The sequence below is a fragment of the Cebus imitator genome, unplaced genomic scaffold (genome assembly GCF_001604975.1).
Source record: "Cebus imitator isolate Cc_AM_T3 unplaced genomic scaffold, Cebus_imitator-1.0 Scaffold22, whole genome shotgun sequence".
Classification (NCBI taxonomy): Eukaryota; Metazoa; Chordata; class Mammalia; order Primates; family Cebidae; genus Cebus; species Cebus imitator.
Genome location: NW_016107337.1, coordinates 734,145 through 754,089, shown reverse-complemented (window position 1 = coordinate 754,089; position 19,945 = coordinate 734,145). Strand labels below are relative to the sequence as shown.

Sequence of the window (19,945 nt, the reverse complement as noted above, 5' to 3'; positions counted from 1 at the left end):
TTTGTGACGGAGTTTCGCTCTCGTTACCCAGGCTGGAGTGCAATGGCGTGATCTCGGCTCACCACAACATCCGCCTCCTGGGTTCAGGCAATTCTACTGCCTCAGCCTCCTGAGTAGCTGGGACTACAGGCACGCACCACCCTGTCCAGCTAATTTTTTGTATTTTTAGTAGAGACGGGGTTTCACCATGTTGACCAGGATGGTCTCGATCTCTTGACCTCGTGATCCACCCACCTCGGCCTCCCAAAGTGCTGGGATTACAGGTGTCAGCCACCACGCCCGGCCCCATATTGTCCTTTTTATGGCAAAATAGTATTTTACTGTGTATCTATACCATACTTTCTTTACCCATTCAACTGTTGATGGTTGCTTAGGTTAATTCCATATCTTTGCTATCGTGAATAGTGCTGTAATAAACATGTGAGTGCTGGTATCCCTTTGACATACTGATTTATGTTCCTTAATATAGATACCCAGTAATAGGATTGCTGGATTGTATAGCGTTTCTGTTTTTAGTTTTGTTGAGATACCTTCATACTGTTTTCCACAGTAGTTATACTAATTAAAATTTCTACCAATGGTGTATAAGAATCCCCTTTTCTCCACATCCTGTCTCCAGCATATTCTATTGTTTGTCTTTTTAATACTGTCCATTCTAAATGGGGTAAGTTGCTATCTTATTGTGGTTGAAATGTTGGTGTCTTGGAGGACACTAATGACTAAAAGGTAGAGAGAAGACCGATTGCTAAGAAACTTGAGACCCAGGAAATGACCTGGTCTTGAGTTTCTTGGGTTTTTCTTTTGCTTCATACATTCCCAACTGGGTGCTAGAGAATCTTACAGCCCAGAAAGCCAATGGGCACCCACAAAAAAGCCCCAAGAAAAGCCTGTTAACTCTAGCCAAAGGACCAGATAAGGGGCAGCCTCAGAAGCAGAAATTTTCTTTTTCTTTTTTTATTTGAGACAGAGTCTCACTCTGTTACCAAGCTGGAGTGCCGTGGTACCATCTCAACTCAATGCAACCTCCACCTCCCAGGTTCCAGCAATTCTCAGCCTGCAGTTGGGATTACAGGCACCTGCCACCATGTCTGGCTAATTTTTATATTTTTAGTAGAGACATGGTTTCACCATATTGGCCAGGCTGGTCTGGAACTCCTGACCTTGTGATCTGCCTGCCTCGGCCTCCCAAAATGCTGTGATTACAGTTGTGAGCCACCATGCCCGACCACAAGCAGAAAATCTTTAGATAGTGACGGCTCTATTCTAACCAAATGCCATGGGAAAAGCTGAAACCCCACCCCTGTCAGCAAAGGCTCAGTGGGGGCCCAGATGTCTATCCTTACCCGGCTGTAAGTGGGGTCAGAGAGGGCTGAGTGGGAAGCTGGCCTTTGACCACCTCCCAGCAGTAATGAGCCCTCTTTTTTTCCTTGGTGTCAGTAGAGGTCACATGCAGAGTAGGAATAAATTCCAGAAGGAGAAGAGAAAAAAAGAAATGTTGAAAATGTATTCAAAGAAATAATGGCCGAAAATTCCTCAAATTTGGCAAAAGACACACACCTACTAAGTGAAGATTCAAGAAACTAAGTGAAGCCCCAAACAGGAAAATTCCAATGAAATCCAGGCCAAGACATGTCATAATCAAACTTCTGAAGAAAAAAAGACAAAAATATCTTGAAAGCTATGGGAAATGATACCTAACCAATAAGAGGGAAGCAATTTGAACCATAGCAGATTTCTCATTAGGCACCATGGAGCCAGAAGCAAGTGGTACAATATTTTTCAAGCACTAAAGACAAGAAAAAAAAATAGTATTTTGTATTCTGTGAAAATATTCTCCAGGAATGAAGGGGAAATCAAGACATTTTAAGACAAAGGGAAACTAAGAGATTTTGTCACCAGCAGACCTACTATAAAAGAATGGCTAAACAAAGCTCTTGAAACAGAAAGGAAATGATAAAGGAGTAATCTTGAAACAGGAAAAAAGAAAAACAGAAAGGGTTAAATACAATATACTCTTTCTCCTCTTGAGTTTTCTAAACTGTATTTGACAGTTGAAGCAAAAATCATTACACTGATGTGCTTCTCGATGTATATAGAGGAAATATTTAAGACAGTTATAAACAGGGAAGGAAAAGACACATAAAAAGAAGTAAAGTTTTTAACACTGCATTAAAACTGGGACAGCTACTCTGAAAAATAGTCTTGTGGTTTCTTAAAAAACTAAATGTACTCTTACTATGACACTTAACAACTGTACTTCAGGGCATTTATTCAAGAATAATCAGAACTTATTTTAACATAAAAATCAGCAAACAAATGTTCTTAGCAGTTTTTATTTGTAATAATCAAAAACTAGAAAAAAAAACACAAATGTCCATCGATAGGTGAATGGTTAAATACGCTGTGGTATATCAATACCGTGGAATACTATTCACCAATAAAAAGGGACAAACAGTTTAGATGCAATGGCTTGAATATAATACATGTAGCTCAAGATCATTGAGCAGAGTTAAAATAGCCAATCTCAAAATGTCACATATTGTATGCTGCCAGTTATATATTATTCAGAAAATAGCAAAATTATATAGAGTGGGAGAAATGATTCGCATTTTCTAGGCATTGAGGGTGGTGGGTGGGAAAGGGTGGGTGTGACAATGAAGAGGTAATACGCTGGAGAGCTTCTTCACTGAACTGTGTTTTTCTTAGAAGGCATTTCTCTTTTTCTATCTCATGCCGGAGTACTTAGTGAATGACAGTCTTTTCTCAGCTGTTGCTAATGACACTGAAGTACTAAAATTTTTATTCAGAGAAGAGCAATTTCTTTAACTCACCAAATTATGGCTCTAAATTATTTGACCTTTTATCAACTGTTATAGCAGCAGAATTTGGGAGTTATCATACAGAAAATATAGTTATCTTTAAGATCCTTAAAGAAGCTAAGGAGCAGGAGGAGAAAGAACAGCCCTAAGCTCACATGGAAATGTCAAAATATCATCTGGCTTGAGCTCTTTTATCTGAACCTAATAGTGAGCCAGCACTTTGATTTTGGGGACTCAGCTCTGCTGCTTGGCAGCACTGTGATCTTGGGCAAGGTATTTAGTACTGCTAAGCCTCAGTTTTCCTTAATAATGGTTCTTACAGCATTGAATTGTTGTGAAGCCTGAGTGAGAGTGTGCATATAATTACCGCCACACAGTAAAAACCTCAAAGAGTCAGCATTAAAAAAAAAATTTAATATCCTAAAATTTTTGAAATGGAGTAATTTGCTCTATCACAGTTTTAGGTGACTTTATGATTTTCACAGGTGCCAAAGGACATTTGCCTAGACCGCGAGTAGGAGAAAAATTACCCTAACTGAATGGGTGGCTCTGTCACTACTGATGAGGATAATTATCTAAAACAGGGGTTTGAACTAGGTAAATACTCTGGTGTCTTTTAATTCAAAAATTACTCAGGTAACATCAGCAATTATTTGCTTCCCAACCACTGCCTGCATGACCCCCTGGAGATCTACAATTACAGTCTGGAGAAAGTAAACTGTCTGCTGGGTACATTATATCCCTGTCACCCCAACAGCCAATGGTAATTGTATACCTGGTACCTGTGTGTGATAGAGATGAGAGAGGGGGCAGAAAAGAGACACCCCTGCCCCCATGAGAGTAGGCCAAGCCCTGGGTCCTCCTGCCATTTTCTGAACAACACTATGAGAACTGGTGTTATTGTTCCATTTTAGAAACAAGACCACTCAGAGTTGAAGTAAAATTGAACCCAATCTATAAAGCCCTTGATCATTGCAAATAGGGCTCAGCCTGTCTACTATTACAAAAGTAAAAATACTCAATACACACACACGCACACACTGTGGAGGCAGATCTGGGTGTTACATGCAGGCCGCATCCTATCACAACATCGTCATTGGTCACCTGTCAACATTGGTCTAATATTCCTCTGCTAATTGGAATGTTCACAGCTCGGATGCTTTTACATTGCAGGGGGGGCTGTGGGGAACAATTAAATGTCTGGAGTCTGCTAAGGATTATTAAGTGCTAGCAATTGCCCTCTCAGGTAATTGCTTTTGAGCCATAAAGGGACAGTTAAATAAGCACTTCCATTTTAATGTCATTTTGAAGAGATAAAAAGGATTCTAAAATTCCATAATGTCTAAATTTGGTACTGCTGTTCAGGAGGTGAAGGAACTTTACAGTCATGTGCTTTTTATAAAGGGATAATTGCCTGCTTCAAAAACTTCTTCAGTTAGAATTCTTGGGGCTAAACTGTAGAAGCTCCACAATGTAGGAGACCCCGTTTTCCAGCCACAGATGAATTCCTTGCACAGGAACTCTGTCCCCCATGCAGTCAGACTCCAGTGACAATGTTTCTAAGTGCCAGGTAAATTTTCATACAGTAAAAAGGTATCATTTTTGAAGTGTATCTCACAGCAGTGGCTAAGCTTCCTGTCACTGTGAAACCTTAAGGTTTGCATTGTTCCTTCCTCTTCTGATCTGCGACCTCACCTTATCAACTGCCTTGTCCTCCTCAGCACTTAAATGTCTTTGCTTCTCTTCCTCCCACCTTAAAAAGACACATATTAAAACTAAAAATTGAAAGCTTCCCTGGTTCCTGGCTCTCCATATAGCTGGTTTTCTCTTCCTTCAAGGTCAGCTTGCAGCGTGATCTCCATTCTTTAAGCCTCCACGTCCCATTCATTTTAAAAACACAATAGCCAGCCTTCTTCCATCCTCTTCTCCCCTCCCCCACACAGACACCCTCCACTGGAAGCGTTTCCATTGCATTCTCTGATGACTGCCTAGTTGCCTTACCCTACAGATGCCTACTTCAAGGTCTTAACTTACGTGTGGTCTTTGACACTCCGATCACTTCCTAGAACTCTCTAGAACTTCCTAAAATTCTCTCCCCTGATTCTCCTTTACCCATCTCGTCATCCCTCTGAGTTTCCTTCAAAGTCCTTAAAAGCTGGGGTTCCCCAGAGTCCTCCAGAAAGAACTCCCTACATGCACTCTAGGATGTGATCCTACTTACTCCCAAGGCTTCAGCGTCCGCGTTTAAACTAACCCCTCCTGACCCACTCATCCAAATGTCTCAAATCGGCAACTGTCTTCAGGATACACACTTTTTTTAAGTTCTGGGGTACATGTGCAGAACCTGCAGGCTTTTTACATAGTACTCATGTGCCATGGTAGTTTGCTGCATCCATCACCCCATCATCTACATTAGGTATTTCTCCTAATGTTATCCCTCCCCTATCCCCCCACCCCCTGCTACCCCTGCTCTAGCCCCCCACCCCAGGACAAGACCTGGTGTGTGATATTGCCCTCTCTGAGGACACACTTTTTAGGCCTACTTGGCATCTCCTCTTGGTTACCTCCTGGGCACCTTAAACTCATTCCATCGAAAACCTCTGCACCCACCACCACCTCCTCTTCCCTAATGCTCTCATCTCAATAAATGGCTCCATAACCTAACTGTCAAGCCCAGAAACCTACACATCACCCCAACAACTAAAAGCACATAATGTGAGTGTTCAGAGGAAGATTTCAGAAGCAAACTGCCTGAGTCTGAATCTCAGCTCTCCCACGTATCAGCCTTGTGTGTCATCTCGGGTTAAATTTTCACCTCTCTGGGCCTCTGGTTTCTCACCTGTAAAATGAAGATAATCATAGGACCCGCCTCCCAGTGTTGCAACCATGGTTTGAAAAGCTAAGTTTTTGTAAAGCACCTCATCGTATAGGTGTTTGTTTACCTCTTCTCCTGTTTTAATATTTACATAGGCCATAATATTCCTTTCAGTGTAACAGCAGGGAGTATTTTCCATTGTCCTTAACATCCAAATTCCTCATTTTTGCCTTCCTCATCTCACCCCAGCCCCAGCTCCAGTGCTTGGCCCAGGTAAAGAAAACACCCTGAATAACCTTGTGCTCTCATCACTGGGGCTCTTCAAATGTTCTTCCTTCTGCCTAGAAACATGCTTTCCCCCAGTTCCCAGCCCCTTTTGGCTGGCCAGCTCCTACTAATTCTTCAAGTTTCTACTTGACTGTCATTGCTCTAGCAAATCTTCTTCCAGGACTGATTTAGTGTCCAGCTATGACTCTCCACACCACCCTATAATTTATTTTGCATAGCATGTATGCTGTATTGTGATTTATAGTAAATGATTCTTTGTCCATTTCCCTGCTTAAGCTGTATTCTCTGTAAAGGAAGGCCCTAGGTCTCATTTACTTCTCAACCTCATTGCTTGGAATATCCTGGGTGCTGAGCACATGAATGAACCCGTACATGCACCCAGGATATCCCAAGCAGAGCTTATATCAAATAAAGAAATCATATAGAATATGGATTAGTAAACTCTTGAGAATGCGGTGGAGGTGGCCTAGAAAATTCACAATGTGATCTTGTGAGGACAGAATTGCATGATATTTTTTAGCATTAAATTTTGAATCCTCAGTGATAGGCTTCATGGCAGTTTCAAATATAGTAGTCAGGCCAAGAGTGGTGGCTCAAGCCTGTAATCTCTGCATTTTTGGAGGCTGAGGCAGGGGGATCACCTGGGGTCAGGAGTTCGAGACCAGCTTGACCAACAAGGAGAAATCCTGTCTCTACTAAAAATACAAAATTAGCCAGACGTGGTGGCACACGCCTGTAGTCCCAGTTGCTCAGGAGGCTGAGGCAGGAGAATTGCCTGTACCCAGGAGGCGGAGGTTGCAGTGAGCCAAGATCACACCACTGCACTCCAGCTTGGGCAACAAGAGTGAAACTCTGTCTCAAAAAATAAAATAAAATAAAATAAAAACAAATATAGTAGTCAGTTTTTAGAGTAGAGTAAGATACTCCAGGTCTGTGTTTTTCAACTTTTTGAGCCCTTTGTCCTGATAAACCAAGCAAATTACATCCTCACCCCCACCCCATCGAATTTGACAATGACTGTGGAAGAGCTTCCTCTGCATATTTTTACCAGCCAAAGTTTTATTTAGCTAGTTGTTAGAATATGAAATATGCTTTTTCATGGCCAGGGGCAGTGGCTCCCAATACTTTAGGAGGCCAAGGTGGGCAGATCCTTGATGTCAGGAGTTCCAGACCAGCCTAGCCAACATGGTGAAAGCTTGTATCTGCTAAAAATACAATTAGTTGGGCATGGTGGCAAGCACTTGTAATCCCAGCTACTCAGGAAGCTGAGGCAGGAGAATCATTTTAACCCAGGAGGCAGAGGTTGTAGTGAGCCAAGATTGGGCCACTGGACTCCAGTCAGGGTGACAGAGACAGACTCCATCTCAAAAAAAAGGGTATTGAATATGCTTTTTCAATCTATGACATTCTCAGAGGTCATGCATTTTTCTCCACATCTCCTAAACCCCAGTGTTTAAAATAAAAAGAGACTCATGTATTTTCTGAATGAAACAGTGTATACCTAAACAGTGTGGATTTTTACTTGTAGGATGATTCTTGTCCTTTTGAAGTTGTCTTTTAACGATTGAGTTGTCTTCTAAACCAGGTGCAGTTACATGATAGACAATGTGATTCTGCTGATGAATGGTGCATTGCAGAAAAAATCTGTGAAAGAAATTCTGGGGAAGTGCCACCCCTTGGGCCGTTTCACAGAAATGGAAGCTGTCAACATTGCAGAGACACCTTCAGATCTCTTTAATGCCATTCTGGTGGAAACACCATTAGGTAGGAACACTTAAATAATTTTGTAGCTGCTTGTGTATGTTATCACAGTCATTAGAAAATGTACTATTTTTTCTTCCCTGTGGTTCAAAAGAAAGTGTACTTTGAATTCACAATTTTTTTTTCCGTGAATACAGTAGCATACCACGCAGATTCCTGGAAGTGGCAGAGACATTAAGGAATCATCTAGTTCAGTTCCCTCATTTTTTCAGATTAAGACAAGTGAGGCAACCTGCTCAGATCACATGTGAACCATCTATAGCAGAGAAGGAATTGGGGCTCATCTCTCAACCTTCAAAACCTCACTTTATACCAGGTCATAGCAAATGAATAACAGAACTTGTCATTCTCCAAAAAAATTAATTTTCCAGTTGGGTTTTATAGGATTAGTTTCTTGTCCTTCCATTTAAACTTCTGTCTAGATAAAGTTGCATATAAGAAGCATTTTGTTTTAGGAAGTTTAAAAATGTCATTTTTCTGAGATGCTCATGGGTATCTGTCAAATCATCAGAAGCAATGGCGAAATGATTGTTAATTTCATTATAACTTGGCACTAACAAGAGTTGTAATATTCAAAATTCTAAAGATATAGTTATATAAGCATCATTATCTAATATTGTCAGGAAATCTGGATAGAAGCAATTCACTATTGATCATTTGTCAAAATAGTTGCTCTTTAAAATAGACATTTTAAAAAGGAAGAAAATATATATTTGTGTTGTCATTGAACACCCAATGCTAAAGTAGCCTAGGCTGGTCAAGAGACGTTGAAACTGCAATCAGACAGCCATGGGCATGATGCCAGGTTCTGCACTAACAAGGTGACTAGGAGCAATTCAGTTCACCCCAGTTTCCTCATTTTGGAAATAATGCATCTTTTTATAATAGAGTTTTAAAAACAAAACACACTTTTAATTACAACTCAATGCCTGGCACATACTAAAGTTGCAAATGATAAATGCTATTATTAGATAATGCAGGAAAGTAAGCCTTAAGTGAGTAGCTCCAAGGTATTGTGAAGGTTAAGTTAAAGTATGTTCAGTGTTTAGTGTAGTGAGTGTGGGTTAGGGCAGCAGTCCCCAACCTTTTTGGCCCCAGGGATCGACTTCGTGGAAGACAACTTTTCCATAAAGGGGGAGAGGGGATGGTTTTGGGATGATTCAAACACATTACATTTATTGGGCACTTTATTTCTATTATTATTACATTGTAACATTAATGAAATAATTATACAACTCACCATAACGTAAAATCAGTGGGATCCCTGAGCTTGTTTTCCTGCAACTAGACAGTCCCATCTGCAGGTGATGGGAGACATTGACAGATCATCAGGCATTAGACTCTCATAAGAAGCACACAAACTAGATCCCTCGCATGCATAGTTCACGATAGGGTTTGTGCTCCTACGAGAATCTATTGCTGCCACTGATCTGACAGGAAGCAGAGCTCAGGCGGTAATGCAAGTGATGGGGAGTGGTTGTAAATATGATTGAAGCCACTCTCTGGCCTGCTGCTTACCTCTGCTGTGTGGCTCAGGTCCTAACAGGCCATGGACTGATGTTGATCTGTGGCTTGGGGGTTGGGGATCCCTGGTTTAGGGCTTACACATGATAATTGCTTAAAAAGTAATAGCTGTTTTCATCCTCGTTACTATTAGCCTATTTAGTTGAGTATAGGGATTGCAACTCTGCAGTTTTCTTGTCAGGAGTGAACAGAAGGTGGTGTGTTCAGGATACATTTTCTACAGTTTATCATCTTGCTTAAGATTCATTTTTTGGTATGGGAATTTCTGCTTCCAGCTCCATTCTTTCAAGACTGCATGTCTGAAAATGCTCTAGATGAACTGAATATTGAATTGCTGCGCAATAAACTATACAAGGTAATGGTTTTCCCAAATATTGTGTTTTTCTTGATGACATAATATATTGTGACTAGAGTTCTCTATTAAAACCCACTTTGCTCATTAACCAACTTCTGCAGTTATGAAACTGTGCATATTCAGAATACAGCTTTTATAGCTCTAGCCTGTCCTCTAGTTAAATGCATGCATGTCAGCTTCCCCTAGCCAGCAAGATATTTGCAAGGAAATAACATGCCCTATTCATGCATATTCCTAGCTCCTTGCATGGCACGTGGAACATAAAAGGTATTTAGACGATGGTAGGTGAATCAGTGGGGTGAAAAATATCAACCCATTTAAAGCAACCAGCATACATAGTAAACCTTCTGTTATGTAGTGCTCATTTCTCTCCTCAATCCTGTTAGTACCCCTGAATCTCACAGCTAATTTGCTCACACAATTTTAATCTACAGTGTGCAGCATACCAGAATGAACAATTTGCGTATGCTGCTTCATAGGTACCACTTTGCATGATCTGACTGTCTGGACTGTGCTGCCACCATTTGAGTAGCTGTAATAGACTACAGGTTGAGCAAAATCTGCCCATTTTTACTCAAACAACCATAGCCTCTTTGGACACTCACACAGAGTAACTGAATATATACTGCCATGCCATGTATATAGCATGCTGTGTTCAAACATGTGGTCCTTTCAAAGGCATTGTATTGCAGGCAGTGTTCCTTCTGGTAAAGTGCCTTATGGGCTTACAGGAGGCATCTTTGAGAAGTAACTAACAGAAGGCACTGTTCTAAATAATTTATAGGCCTTAACTCACTTAATCCACCTGGCAAAAATATGATGTTTATGCTATCTGCATTCCTCAGAGGAGAAAACTGAGGCATGGAGAGGCAAAGGTTTCTTGGAAGAAGTCAGTTAGCTAAAAAGTATGAGTTGGGATCCAAGCTCAGGCAGTCTGACCCCACAGCCTTTCCCATAAAGCTCCATGCTTAAAGCCAACTCAAACGTGCCTCTACAAGAGATTAAGTGTCAGCATAGGACTGAATCTAAAATTATTTACTGATCTCAGAAAAGAACTTGGCAGTCTTGTTAAAATAGCAAGAATTAACCATATGAAATAATCCAAAACCATGCAAAAAAAAAAGTGCTTGTTAAGTCATTATAAGTTATGATAAATGCAGTTTTGTCCTTTTCTGGGGTTCTTCTTTAGTCTGTGCAACATGCTGCAATGTGAAAGCTTCTACCAAATTTATTATAAAATATCTCCCTATTGGAGAAGTAATTCAATTTCCATTAAAGCATTTAATAAACCATGAAAAGCTGATCTAGACATTTTCAAAAGGAATGTATATTCATTATATCACTTTATGATCTTTTTTCTTTTTAAGTCTTACCTTGAGACATTCTATAAATTCTGTAAGAATCATGGTGATGTCACAGCAGAAGTTATGTGTCCAATTCTTGAGGTAAGAAAGAGTCCTTGAATTTTTTTATGCTAAATGAGGTACTTACAGATTTTTCATTGTTTTAACCTTACTTGTATTCTCTTATCTTTGAAGCTTTTTAAATCTAGAAATAAAACAAGCAATATATTTTACTATATATAACATTTGATGTATTTGGTTAAGAGTTGTATTTTCCAAGTTTTCTACATGGAAGAGTTATTTTGGAATTAGAAAATAATTATGTGTACACAGATTTGATTATGATTCATTTTCATGTAGTATGTAAAGAATAGATTATAAACAATAAAAATTTAGTATACTATTGTCACCAGAAAAGGTTCCCAATCCAGACCCCAGGAGAGGGTTCTTGCATCTCACACAAGAAAGAATTTGGGTACACAGAGTAAGTGAAAGCAAGTTTATTAAGAAAGTAAAGGAGTAAAAGCATGGCTACTCCATAGGCAGAGTAGACCCAAGAGCTGCTGGTTACCCATTTTTATGGTTATTTCTTGATTATATGCTGAACAAGGGATGGATTATTCATGCCTCCCCTTTTTAGATCACATAGGGTAACTTCCTGACATTGCCATGGCATTTGTAAACTGTCGTGGTGTTGGTGGGAGTGTAGCAGTAAGGAGGACCAAGGTCGCTCACCACCATCTTGGTTTTGGTGGGTTTTAGCTGGCTTCTTTACTGCAAACTGTTTCATCAGCAAAGTGTTTATGACCTGTATCTTGTGCCAACCTCCTATGTCATCCTGTGACTTAGAATGTCTAACCATCTAGGAATGCAGCCCAGTAGATATCAGCCTTATCTTACCAGCCCCTATTCAAGATGGAGTTGCTCTGGTTCAAATGCTTCTGACACTATGAGCAATGGATGGACTATAGGCACTCAATAAAAAATCACCCAAATTCCTTCCGTTGAGGGAACATTGGGAAGCTAGGAACCCCCACAACTTGGCACCAAAAGTCCACTATGGCTTCAACCACAGGGATATTGTACATTATAAATCCTAAAATAAAGACTGCCCCAAGCAACCCATGAGCATTCCAGCTTTCAGTAGAAAGACTTCTTGGTTATGTGATTCACAGTTGGTAAGCTCATTTAATTATGTGTCAAATGCCACCATTCGTGTCTACCTCTCTAGTTGATGGTATACTCTTGTTAATTCCTCTTAATCACCACAGATTTCATCTATGCTTAGGAGTCCTCTTGCATAAGAATGTTGATCTGCAGATGCATGGGAGATTCAGGGTGGAGTTCAGAAGGATCTGTGGGGCATCCTGTGTATAGTTTGTACTAAGTACTTTACATCCATCCCTCTTGCTAGTAAATAATTTCCTAATTCACTTAAAAAGAAAATAATAGCACTTTGTCCAGTTCTAAGCCCTTACTTTGCCCTGTGAAATTAAATTTTATCTAAAGAATATTTTTAATCATTACATTATCTGGTACAGTGACTTCACTGGTGGATGGAATCCTGATTTCAAGAAAAGTCTAATAAGCATTACCCTTTAGGTAAAAAGAAAAAAAAATAAGTTAATCTGCAAATATTTCAACCTAATGTTTTGAAACCACATATGATAAAACTACCTCCCCTCAAAACATCTAATCATTAAAATTTTACTTGCTTGATGACTTGTGATATAGAAAAAAGAAATAAAAAAGTTTTATAGTTAAAGATACTTTGCTATTCCTTGTTGATATTTTTGTTTGTTTGTTTGTTTTGATTTTTGAGACAGAGTCTCTCTCCGTTGCCCAGGCTGAAGTGCAGTGACATGATCATGGCTTACTGTAGCCCCAACCTCTTGGGCTCAAATGATCCTCCTACCTCAGCCTCTTGAGTAACTGGGACCACATGCACATGCCACCACGCCTAGCTAAGTTTTTTTATTTTTTGAATAAGATCAGGTCTTGGCCAGGCACAGTGACTCATGCCTATATTCCCAACACTCTGGTAGGCTGAGGCAGGTGGAGCACCTGAGGTCAAGAGTTCGAGACCAGCCTGGTCAACATGGTGAAACCTGTCTCTACTAACAATAAAAAAAAAAAAAAAAAAATTAGCTGGATGTGGTGGTACACATCTGTAATCCCAGCTACTTGCAAGGTGAGGCACAGAAGCCATGAAGATTGAACCTGGGAGGTGGAGGTTGCAGTGAGCTGAGATCATGCCACTGCACTCTAGCCTGGGCGACAGAGTGAGACTCCATCTCAAAAAAAGAAAAAACAAAGCAAAGGCCGCTGTATGTTGTCTCAGCCTGATATTCTTAACATATAGCCAAAACACTTGTGAACTGAAAATCTTATCACTAAAGGTCTCCAAAAAATATTTTTGCCCTTATCTGTATTACACAGAAAGTGGGTATGGAATAAATAACATTTTTTATGGCGTAGTAAATGACAGGATGAAAACTAGTCTCTCAGTCATGCTAATCATGTAACATGAGTAACTAGCGACCCTGTGAGGCCCTCCCCTTTCTTTTCATAAATTCAACTACTAGCCACACTATAAGAAGCCATATTGTCTATGGCTCAAAAGTAGAATTTCTACTCAGCATAATTCTTGTGGTTTAGAAATGGTTTGTATACTTTATACCTGAGAAATATGTGAAATAAAAGTCATATCAAGACTCATAACCTTGTCAAAGGTATACAATAGCACTATTAATAGATAACACTTACTACATGCTAGATGCTATCCTGAGTGCTTTATATACATGAATTCAGTTAGACTTCAAAACCACACAGAATGTGTAGTCTAGTATCTATTCTTCAGAAGGAGCAACTGACACACAGAGAAAGCTAGTAACTTACCTGATGTCTCACAGGATTTGAACGCAGACAGTTGGCTCTGGTATCTATGTGCTTATCCACTCTGTCATAGTGTCTCTGCATTAAATTCACCATTCAGAATTCTTTTATATGAAATAAGTGCTAATTCATAAGCAAGATCATACTGTGTATACTCTAAAAATTGGTAAATAGGTAAGGTAAGAATTATGTCTTTATAATAGGTAAGAGATAGGTAAGAATGATGTCTTTGTGATCCTTGGTAATGTAAAAAAAAAAAAGATAATGTCAGAAAAACGCTTGTCACTGGGATGATTTGATCGAACAACTGTATGCCCAGTGTTCTCATTGTACCTTTCCAATCTTCATGGTATCAGATTAGATTAATTTTTTTTCTAAATAGCATTAAAAAAAAAAAAAATCCCAGCTGGGCACGATAGTTTATGCCTGTAATCCCAGCACTTTGGGAGACCCCTGCAGAAGAATCACTTGAAGCCAGGAATTTGAGAACAGCCTGGGTAACATAGCAAGACCCCACCTTTACAAAAAATACAGAAATTAACCGGGCATGGTGGAACACACCTGCAGTCCTGGCTACTCAGGAGGCTGAGGTGAGAAGATTGACTCAGCCCAGAATTTCCAGGTTACAGTAGCCATAAGCCACCTCACTCCAGGCTGGGTGACAGAGTGAGACCCTGTCTCTAAAAAATAAAAATACACTGAACTATTTTTATTTATATAGAAATATCAGCTACACAGGGCATGCAGTTATAACAGTTATAATGATATGATCAAAGGGTGTTCGTCAGCTTTACATAAATACTTTGATCATGTAATTACCTCCCTTTTATTTGTGTAACTATAGAGCACTTACAGTTTGTAAGTTCCATGTATATTCTCATTTAGTCTCATTTGCCCGGAGACTTCAAAAGGCTTAATATGGTAGAAGAGATCATCAATCTCAGTTTACATGTGAAAATTGAAACTAATTACAAGATTGTAACTTCATATAAAAACAAAGAAATTGACTTAGGTTCAAGGCAAATGCACTGTAGTATAATATTTGCCTTTTACTCCTACTTTTCAATCTATATGGTTAATAGGACAGTGGAAAACAAGCATAAATTATATTTGTTTGATTTCTACTGGTCAGTGCATGTGCTGACCAGTAAGCTAAGCTTACTAAGCTCCATTCCAGTTCACTTCACTCTTTTCCATTGCCATTGACACCTCCGCCCACTGCCTCCCGCCAGGTGTGACTTTCCCATAAGGAACTGGCGAGAATGTGTGACCCAATCAGTCGATCAGTTGGAGTTTATGATGTGCAATTGACAGTGATTTTGAGCAAGCCAATAGTACATTGCTATCTCTTGCAATAACAATAAAAAATAAGCTCTAGTTTTAGCATGAGTAAGTTTTTGTAGGGAACAGTAAAAGTTAAGGCATGGGACGGCCAACATATACCATACCACACAGCATGCCAACTCTCTGCAAGAAACAGGAGCTACGTCACACTAACACCAGCCCATTTGGTCTCCTCTAATCAAAGGCATGTCAAACTCTGCTTAGGGATGGTCAAAGAACAGTCCTTTTCCAATTCTAAAATTATGGTTTTTTCACTAAGAAGATAATACACACGCTTACACAAAAGAGCCTCCAGACTAGAAGAACTGGTAGATACATAGTCAGTTATGATAAAAGGAAAATGGAATATAATCAGGGTTCAAAGGGAATCATATCTAATTAGAGAAGAAATAGAAGGGCTTGTTATGAAAAAGATGGCATTTGATGGGACGTGAACGCAGGGAGGATTTCAGCATGCAGAGTTATGGAACAGAGCACATGCATGGTAGGCTGAGGGAAGAAGTGGTAACAAGGACAAGGAGCTAGAAGGAGGATGGAAGGCTCAGATAACCTACTGTATCAGCCAAAGTCCTTTCTTATATTCATCTTCTCTCCTCAGCTATCTGTCCTTTCTGCTTCTCCAATTGTTTTCCCAGTGACTGAGCCATGACAATTCCTCCAAAATGTCCTGCTTTATCTCCTGCCACTCCTTCCTCTGGCCTGGCCTCTGCTGTTTGCACATCTGCAGTGCTGCCTACCTTGCCTAATTCTCTTCGTAAGATCATAATATTTTAGAACCAGAGAGGGAATTAAGGAACATCTGGGACAATTACTTCCACTGTTGCTCTTCCTTCCCTAATTTTTGTTTTAAGGTTTCTTATTGCCATGAAATCTTCCCCTTGCATTTCTTCTCTTATCTCTGGAAGGTCTAAAATTACTGACAGGACTGGTTATATTCAGTAGCCAGAGGCAGCTGCCTTTGCTTCCAGATAAAGCCACTCCCTACTTTTCAGTTCACCCATAATCTCCATAAGAGCAATCAAAAGGATCAGATGGAAGTAACTCTCACTCTTCTGATAGAAAACACCTGTTCTCGCATAAGAGTTCCAGTGAGATCTGTGGCAAGTTGGGTTTTGTTATCTGTTAACCAGTCAAAAGCTGATTAGAGGATAGCATACAGCAATTCTTTTCAGCTTTCACGTGCATTCAAATAGCCTAGGAATCCTGTGAAAATGCAGATTCTGGTTCAGTAGGGCTGGACTGTGACCTGAGACTCTGCACTTCTAACATGTTTCCAGGTGATGGCAAATCTACTGAGCCACAAAACGTTGCTTTGAATGCTATTCAACATCATGGAGAATGTTAGAGAATTTCAAAAGTATAGGATCACACATCACTCTGTTGGATTCAGTAAGTAGTTAAGACTTCCTTATGTGTCAGGCATTGGCTATTCAAAAATAAAAAAAAGGCCAGGCATGGTGGCTCATGCCTATAATCCTAACACTTTAGAAGGCCCAGGAGGGAAGATTTCTTGAGCTTAGGTGTTCAAGACCAGCCTGGGCAATATGGCGAAATACTATCTCTATAAAAAGAATTAGCAGGGCATGATGGCATGCGCCTATAGTCCCTTCTGTTTGGGAGGCTGAGGTGGGAAGATCAACTGAGCCCTGGGAGGTTGAGGCTGCAGTGAGCCGTGACCCCACCACTGCACTCCAGCCTGGATGACAGAGTAAGACCCAATCTCAAAATGAAAATAATAATGATAAAAAGAACAATGAACAAGTGAGACATGGTTCTTCAAAGATTTTAGAGTGTAGTGGGGAGAAATAGAGGCACAGATTTCAAAATGAAATGGTAAGTACTGGGCATTTGAGGTACCTAGAGAAGAGCGGCTTAGCCCAATGAAACCATGGCAAGCACCCATGGTAGGCAGAGGAGCCCCTGAAGGAGAGACTGAGATGGAATGACCGGCATTGATAGTAGGAGAACCAAGAGACAGTAGAAACACAGAGCTCGAAGGAATAGAAACAAAATTTCAAGAAAGACTTGAGTGTTCAGATGAAATAGGAATGATGAGGGAATGGGAGCCCAGGTGCCTAGTGGTGCTCGGCATGGAGAAGACAGGCCGTGAGTATGTGTTGACCTACCTTGAAGATCGTGCAGTCACACTCCAGCATCTTACAAACAAGAAAACTTCTTGACAGAAAGATAACTTGCCCCAACCCACATAGTCCTTAGCTACAGTCTTAGATTTATGATACCTCACCTAGGACACCAAAAAAGAAAACCAAAACTGTAAAAGTATAAACAAATGGTAGGTAGCACACAATTTCATTACGTAAAAAGTTATGGTGACATTGACAACTAGGAAGGGATATGACCAGATATGGCATCACTTTTTATCTCAAACACCGTGCTGGGAACTCCCACTTATTTTTACCTGGTTCTGTCCCTGAAAGAACCCTAAGAAATAGGTATTATTCTCCTTTTTATGGAAGAGACACTTGTGATGTTAGTGGCCTACGCGATAGAGACTCATGAGGGTGCCCAGGAAATGAGGCTTTCAGGAGTCATAGGCCATCGCTGCTGCTGTGTGATCCTTCTCTGACCAGCAGAGTCACTCCATTACAAGAAAAGACTAAGGGAATGCTAATAACACATGTCTGGAGTATAATTAGACATAGATCCAGAAAGGAAAGCAAATCATTTCAGAAATGAATTTGTGTACTTAAGAGTCTGTTTATAGCATTTAGTAGTTTATTAGATTTTACTGATTTTGTCTTGCAAATTCAGTTTGAGGCCGACAGGCGTGCTTTTATCATCACTCTTAACTCCTTTGGCACTGAATTGAGCAAAGAAGACCGGGAGACCCTCTATCCAACCTTTGGCAAGCTCTATCCTGAGGGGTTGCGGCTGTTGGCTCAAGCAGAAGACTTTGACCAGATGAAGAGCGTAGCGGATCATTACGGAGTATGTGATGACACTGGCTTCCCTAAGTCCCTTGTGTTAGTTCATTTCCATGTGCTTTAGAAGTTCACACATCAAATGTCCACTTATACTCAAAAGAAGTAATAATATTTGTAAGGTAGCAAGCAGTGTCTTTTGCTGAAATGATCTCTCCCAAAGAAACACGTTAAGTTTCTAGCCCAAGCTACTAATTTTTAAGGTTCCTGCCAAGCAAGTACTTGTTTAAATCTCCAAGGAATGGTCATCTGAGCACTCCTTTGAAGTGTTTGCTAAAGCAAGTTCTCCCAGGAGACTAATGCAGTGTTCTGGAAATGTGAGCTCAAATCAAAGTTATTATGTAAAATAGTCTGACCAGCAGCACTTTCAGGTACCCACTGGGGAAACAAGGTTAGGCATAGAACATCTAGGTGGACTACAATGAAGAATAAGGATGTATTAGTTTTTCCACTCACTTTGCTGAGTGGCCAGAAATCAGGAGAGGAATGACAGCTGCTTGTGTCCTTCCGCCACTCCAGCATCCAGCTGCTCTTGCCTGAAGCTGCTCTGCTCAGGGTTGTGCACCTCAGCACAGCTTCCATTCCCTCTGACTCGCACGCAGCTGCATAACCTCCAGGTAACTTTTCCAGGTCTAGAATGACACTCATTTTTTCCTGTGGATTTCTGAAGCACTCTAGGAAAGACGAAAGTCAGCAAATGCATAAACCTTTGTGACATCTCATATGTAATTGCATGAGACTCTTTAGCATAATATTAAAATTTGAGCTTCTCCCAAATTCCACACTGGAAATTGCATGTGAATTTCATCAATTTGAATCTCAAAGAACCTGCGTACCCATACTGATCAAATTATGAACATTCATGGGGCTTCTCTAATGTACCTAGCTAGCCCTAAGACCCTCAGTGAGAAAATAAGCTCAGACATTGTATATTGAGAGTTGAATTGCCTTGTAGCCCTGAACAAGCCAATAGGCTAGAATTTCATCCACACTTTTATTACTTGGATTTTTTTGTTGTTTCTTTGGGAAGCCAAAATCCTATAAAAAACATTCAGTTCTTCTGGCATAGTTTTTTTTTTATATTATGTGCACAATTTATATAATGCTAAGAAAAATATACGTATGTACATTTATAAGAAATGAAAATGTTCTTAAAATTAGTGTCTTTGTTTTTAAGGTATACAAGCCTTTATTTGAAGCTGTAGGTGGCAGTGGGGGAAAGACACTGGAGGACGTGTTTTACGAGCGTGAGGTATGATGTAAGCAGAGATGCTGTTAGCTTATTTTTCTCTTACTGTGTATTTTATGTATTTTCTTACTTTGGGTTTTGTTTTTACAGCTGATCATGCCAATTGATTAGGCACACTCATAGCTTGATAGTCAGTGTGTATTATTGACCCTACCTTGAAGAGGCAGGGCCTCCTGGCTCACATATGATAGCTTTCCATTAAAATGTTCTGTCCAGACAGAGGTGCACACAGTGAAGCTCTGGAAGAAATGCAGCTACTCCAAAATTAGTGAACTAGAGAAGCAAAGCTAGAGCATCCTCATGATCAAATATCAACTGTCTTCATTGTGGTACAATTCACTCTAATCCATCTCTTCCTCGAGAAGAGTTTATCCAGCGGGGTGTGGTGGCTCACGCCTGTAATTCCAGCACTTTGGGAGGCCAAGGCAAGCAGATCACTTGAGGTCAGGAATTCAAGACCAGCCTGGCCAACATGGTGAAACTCTGTCTCTACTAATAATACAAAAATTAGCCAGTCATGATAGCACTTGCCTGTAATCCTAGCTACTCAGGAAGCTGAGGCAGGAGAATTGCTTGAACCTGGGAGGTGGAGGTTGCAGTGAGCTGAGAT

At 40.2% G+C, this 19,945-nt stretch overlaps 1 protein-coding gene across 1 annotated transcript in view; it reads left to right on the top strand.

Moving 5' to 3' along the window:
- The window catches only part of ATP6V0D2 (ATPase H+ transporting V0 subunit d2), a 54,082-nt gene that overhangs the window by 31,723 nt on the left and 2,414 nt on the right, over positions 1–19,945 (top strand). The window contains exons 3-7 of the mRNA XM_017521804.2: positions 7,508–7,686; positions 9,483–9,562; positions 10,930–11,007; positions 17,917–18,093; positions 19,264–19,338. Of these exons, the coding sequence (XP_017377293.1) occupies positions 7,508–7,686; positions 9,483–9,562; positions 10,930–11,007; positions 17,917–18,093; positions 19,264–19,338 (589 nt within the window). The remainder of the gene's footprint in view (positions 1–7,507; positions 7,687–9,482; positions 9,563–10,929; positions 11,008–17,916; positions 18,094–19,263; positions 19,339–19,945) is intronic.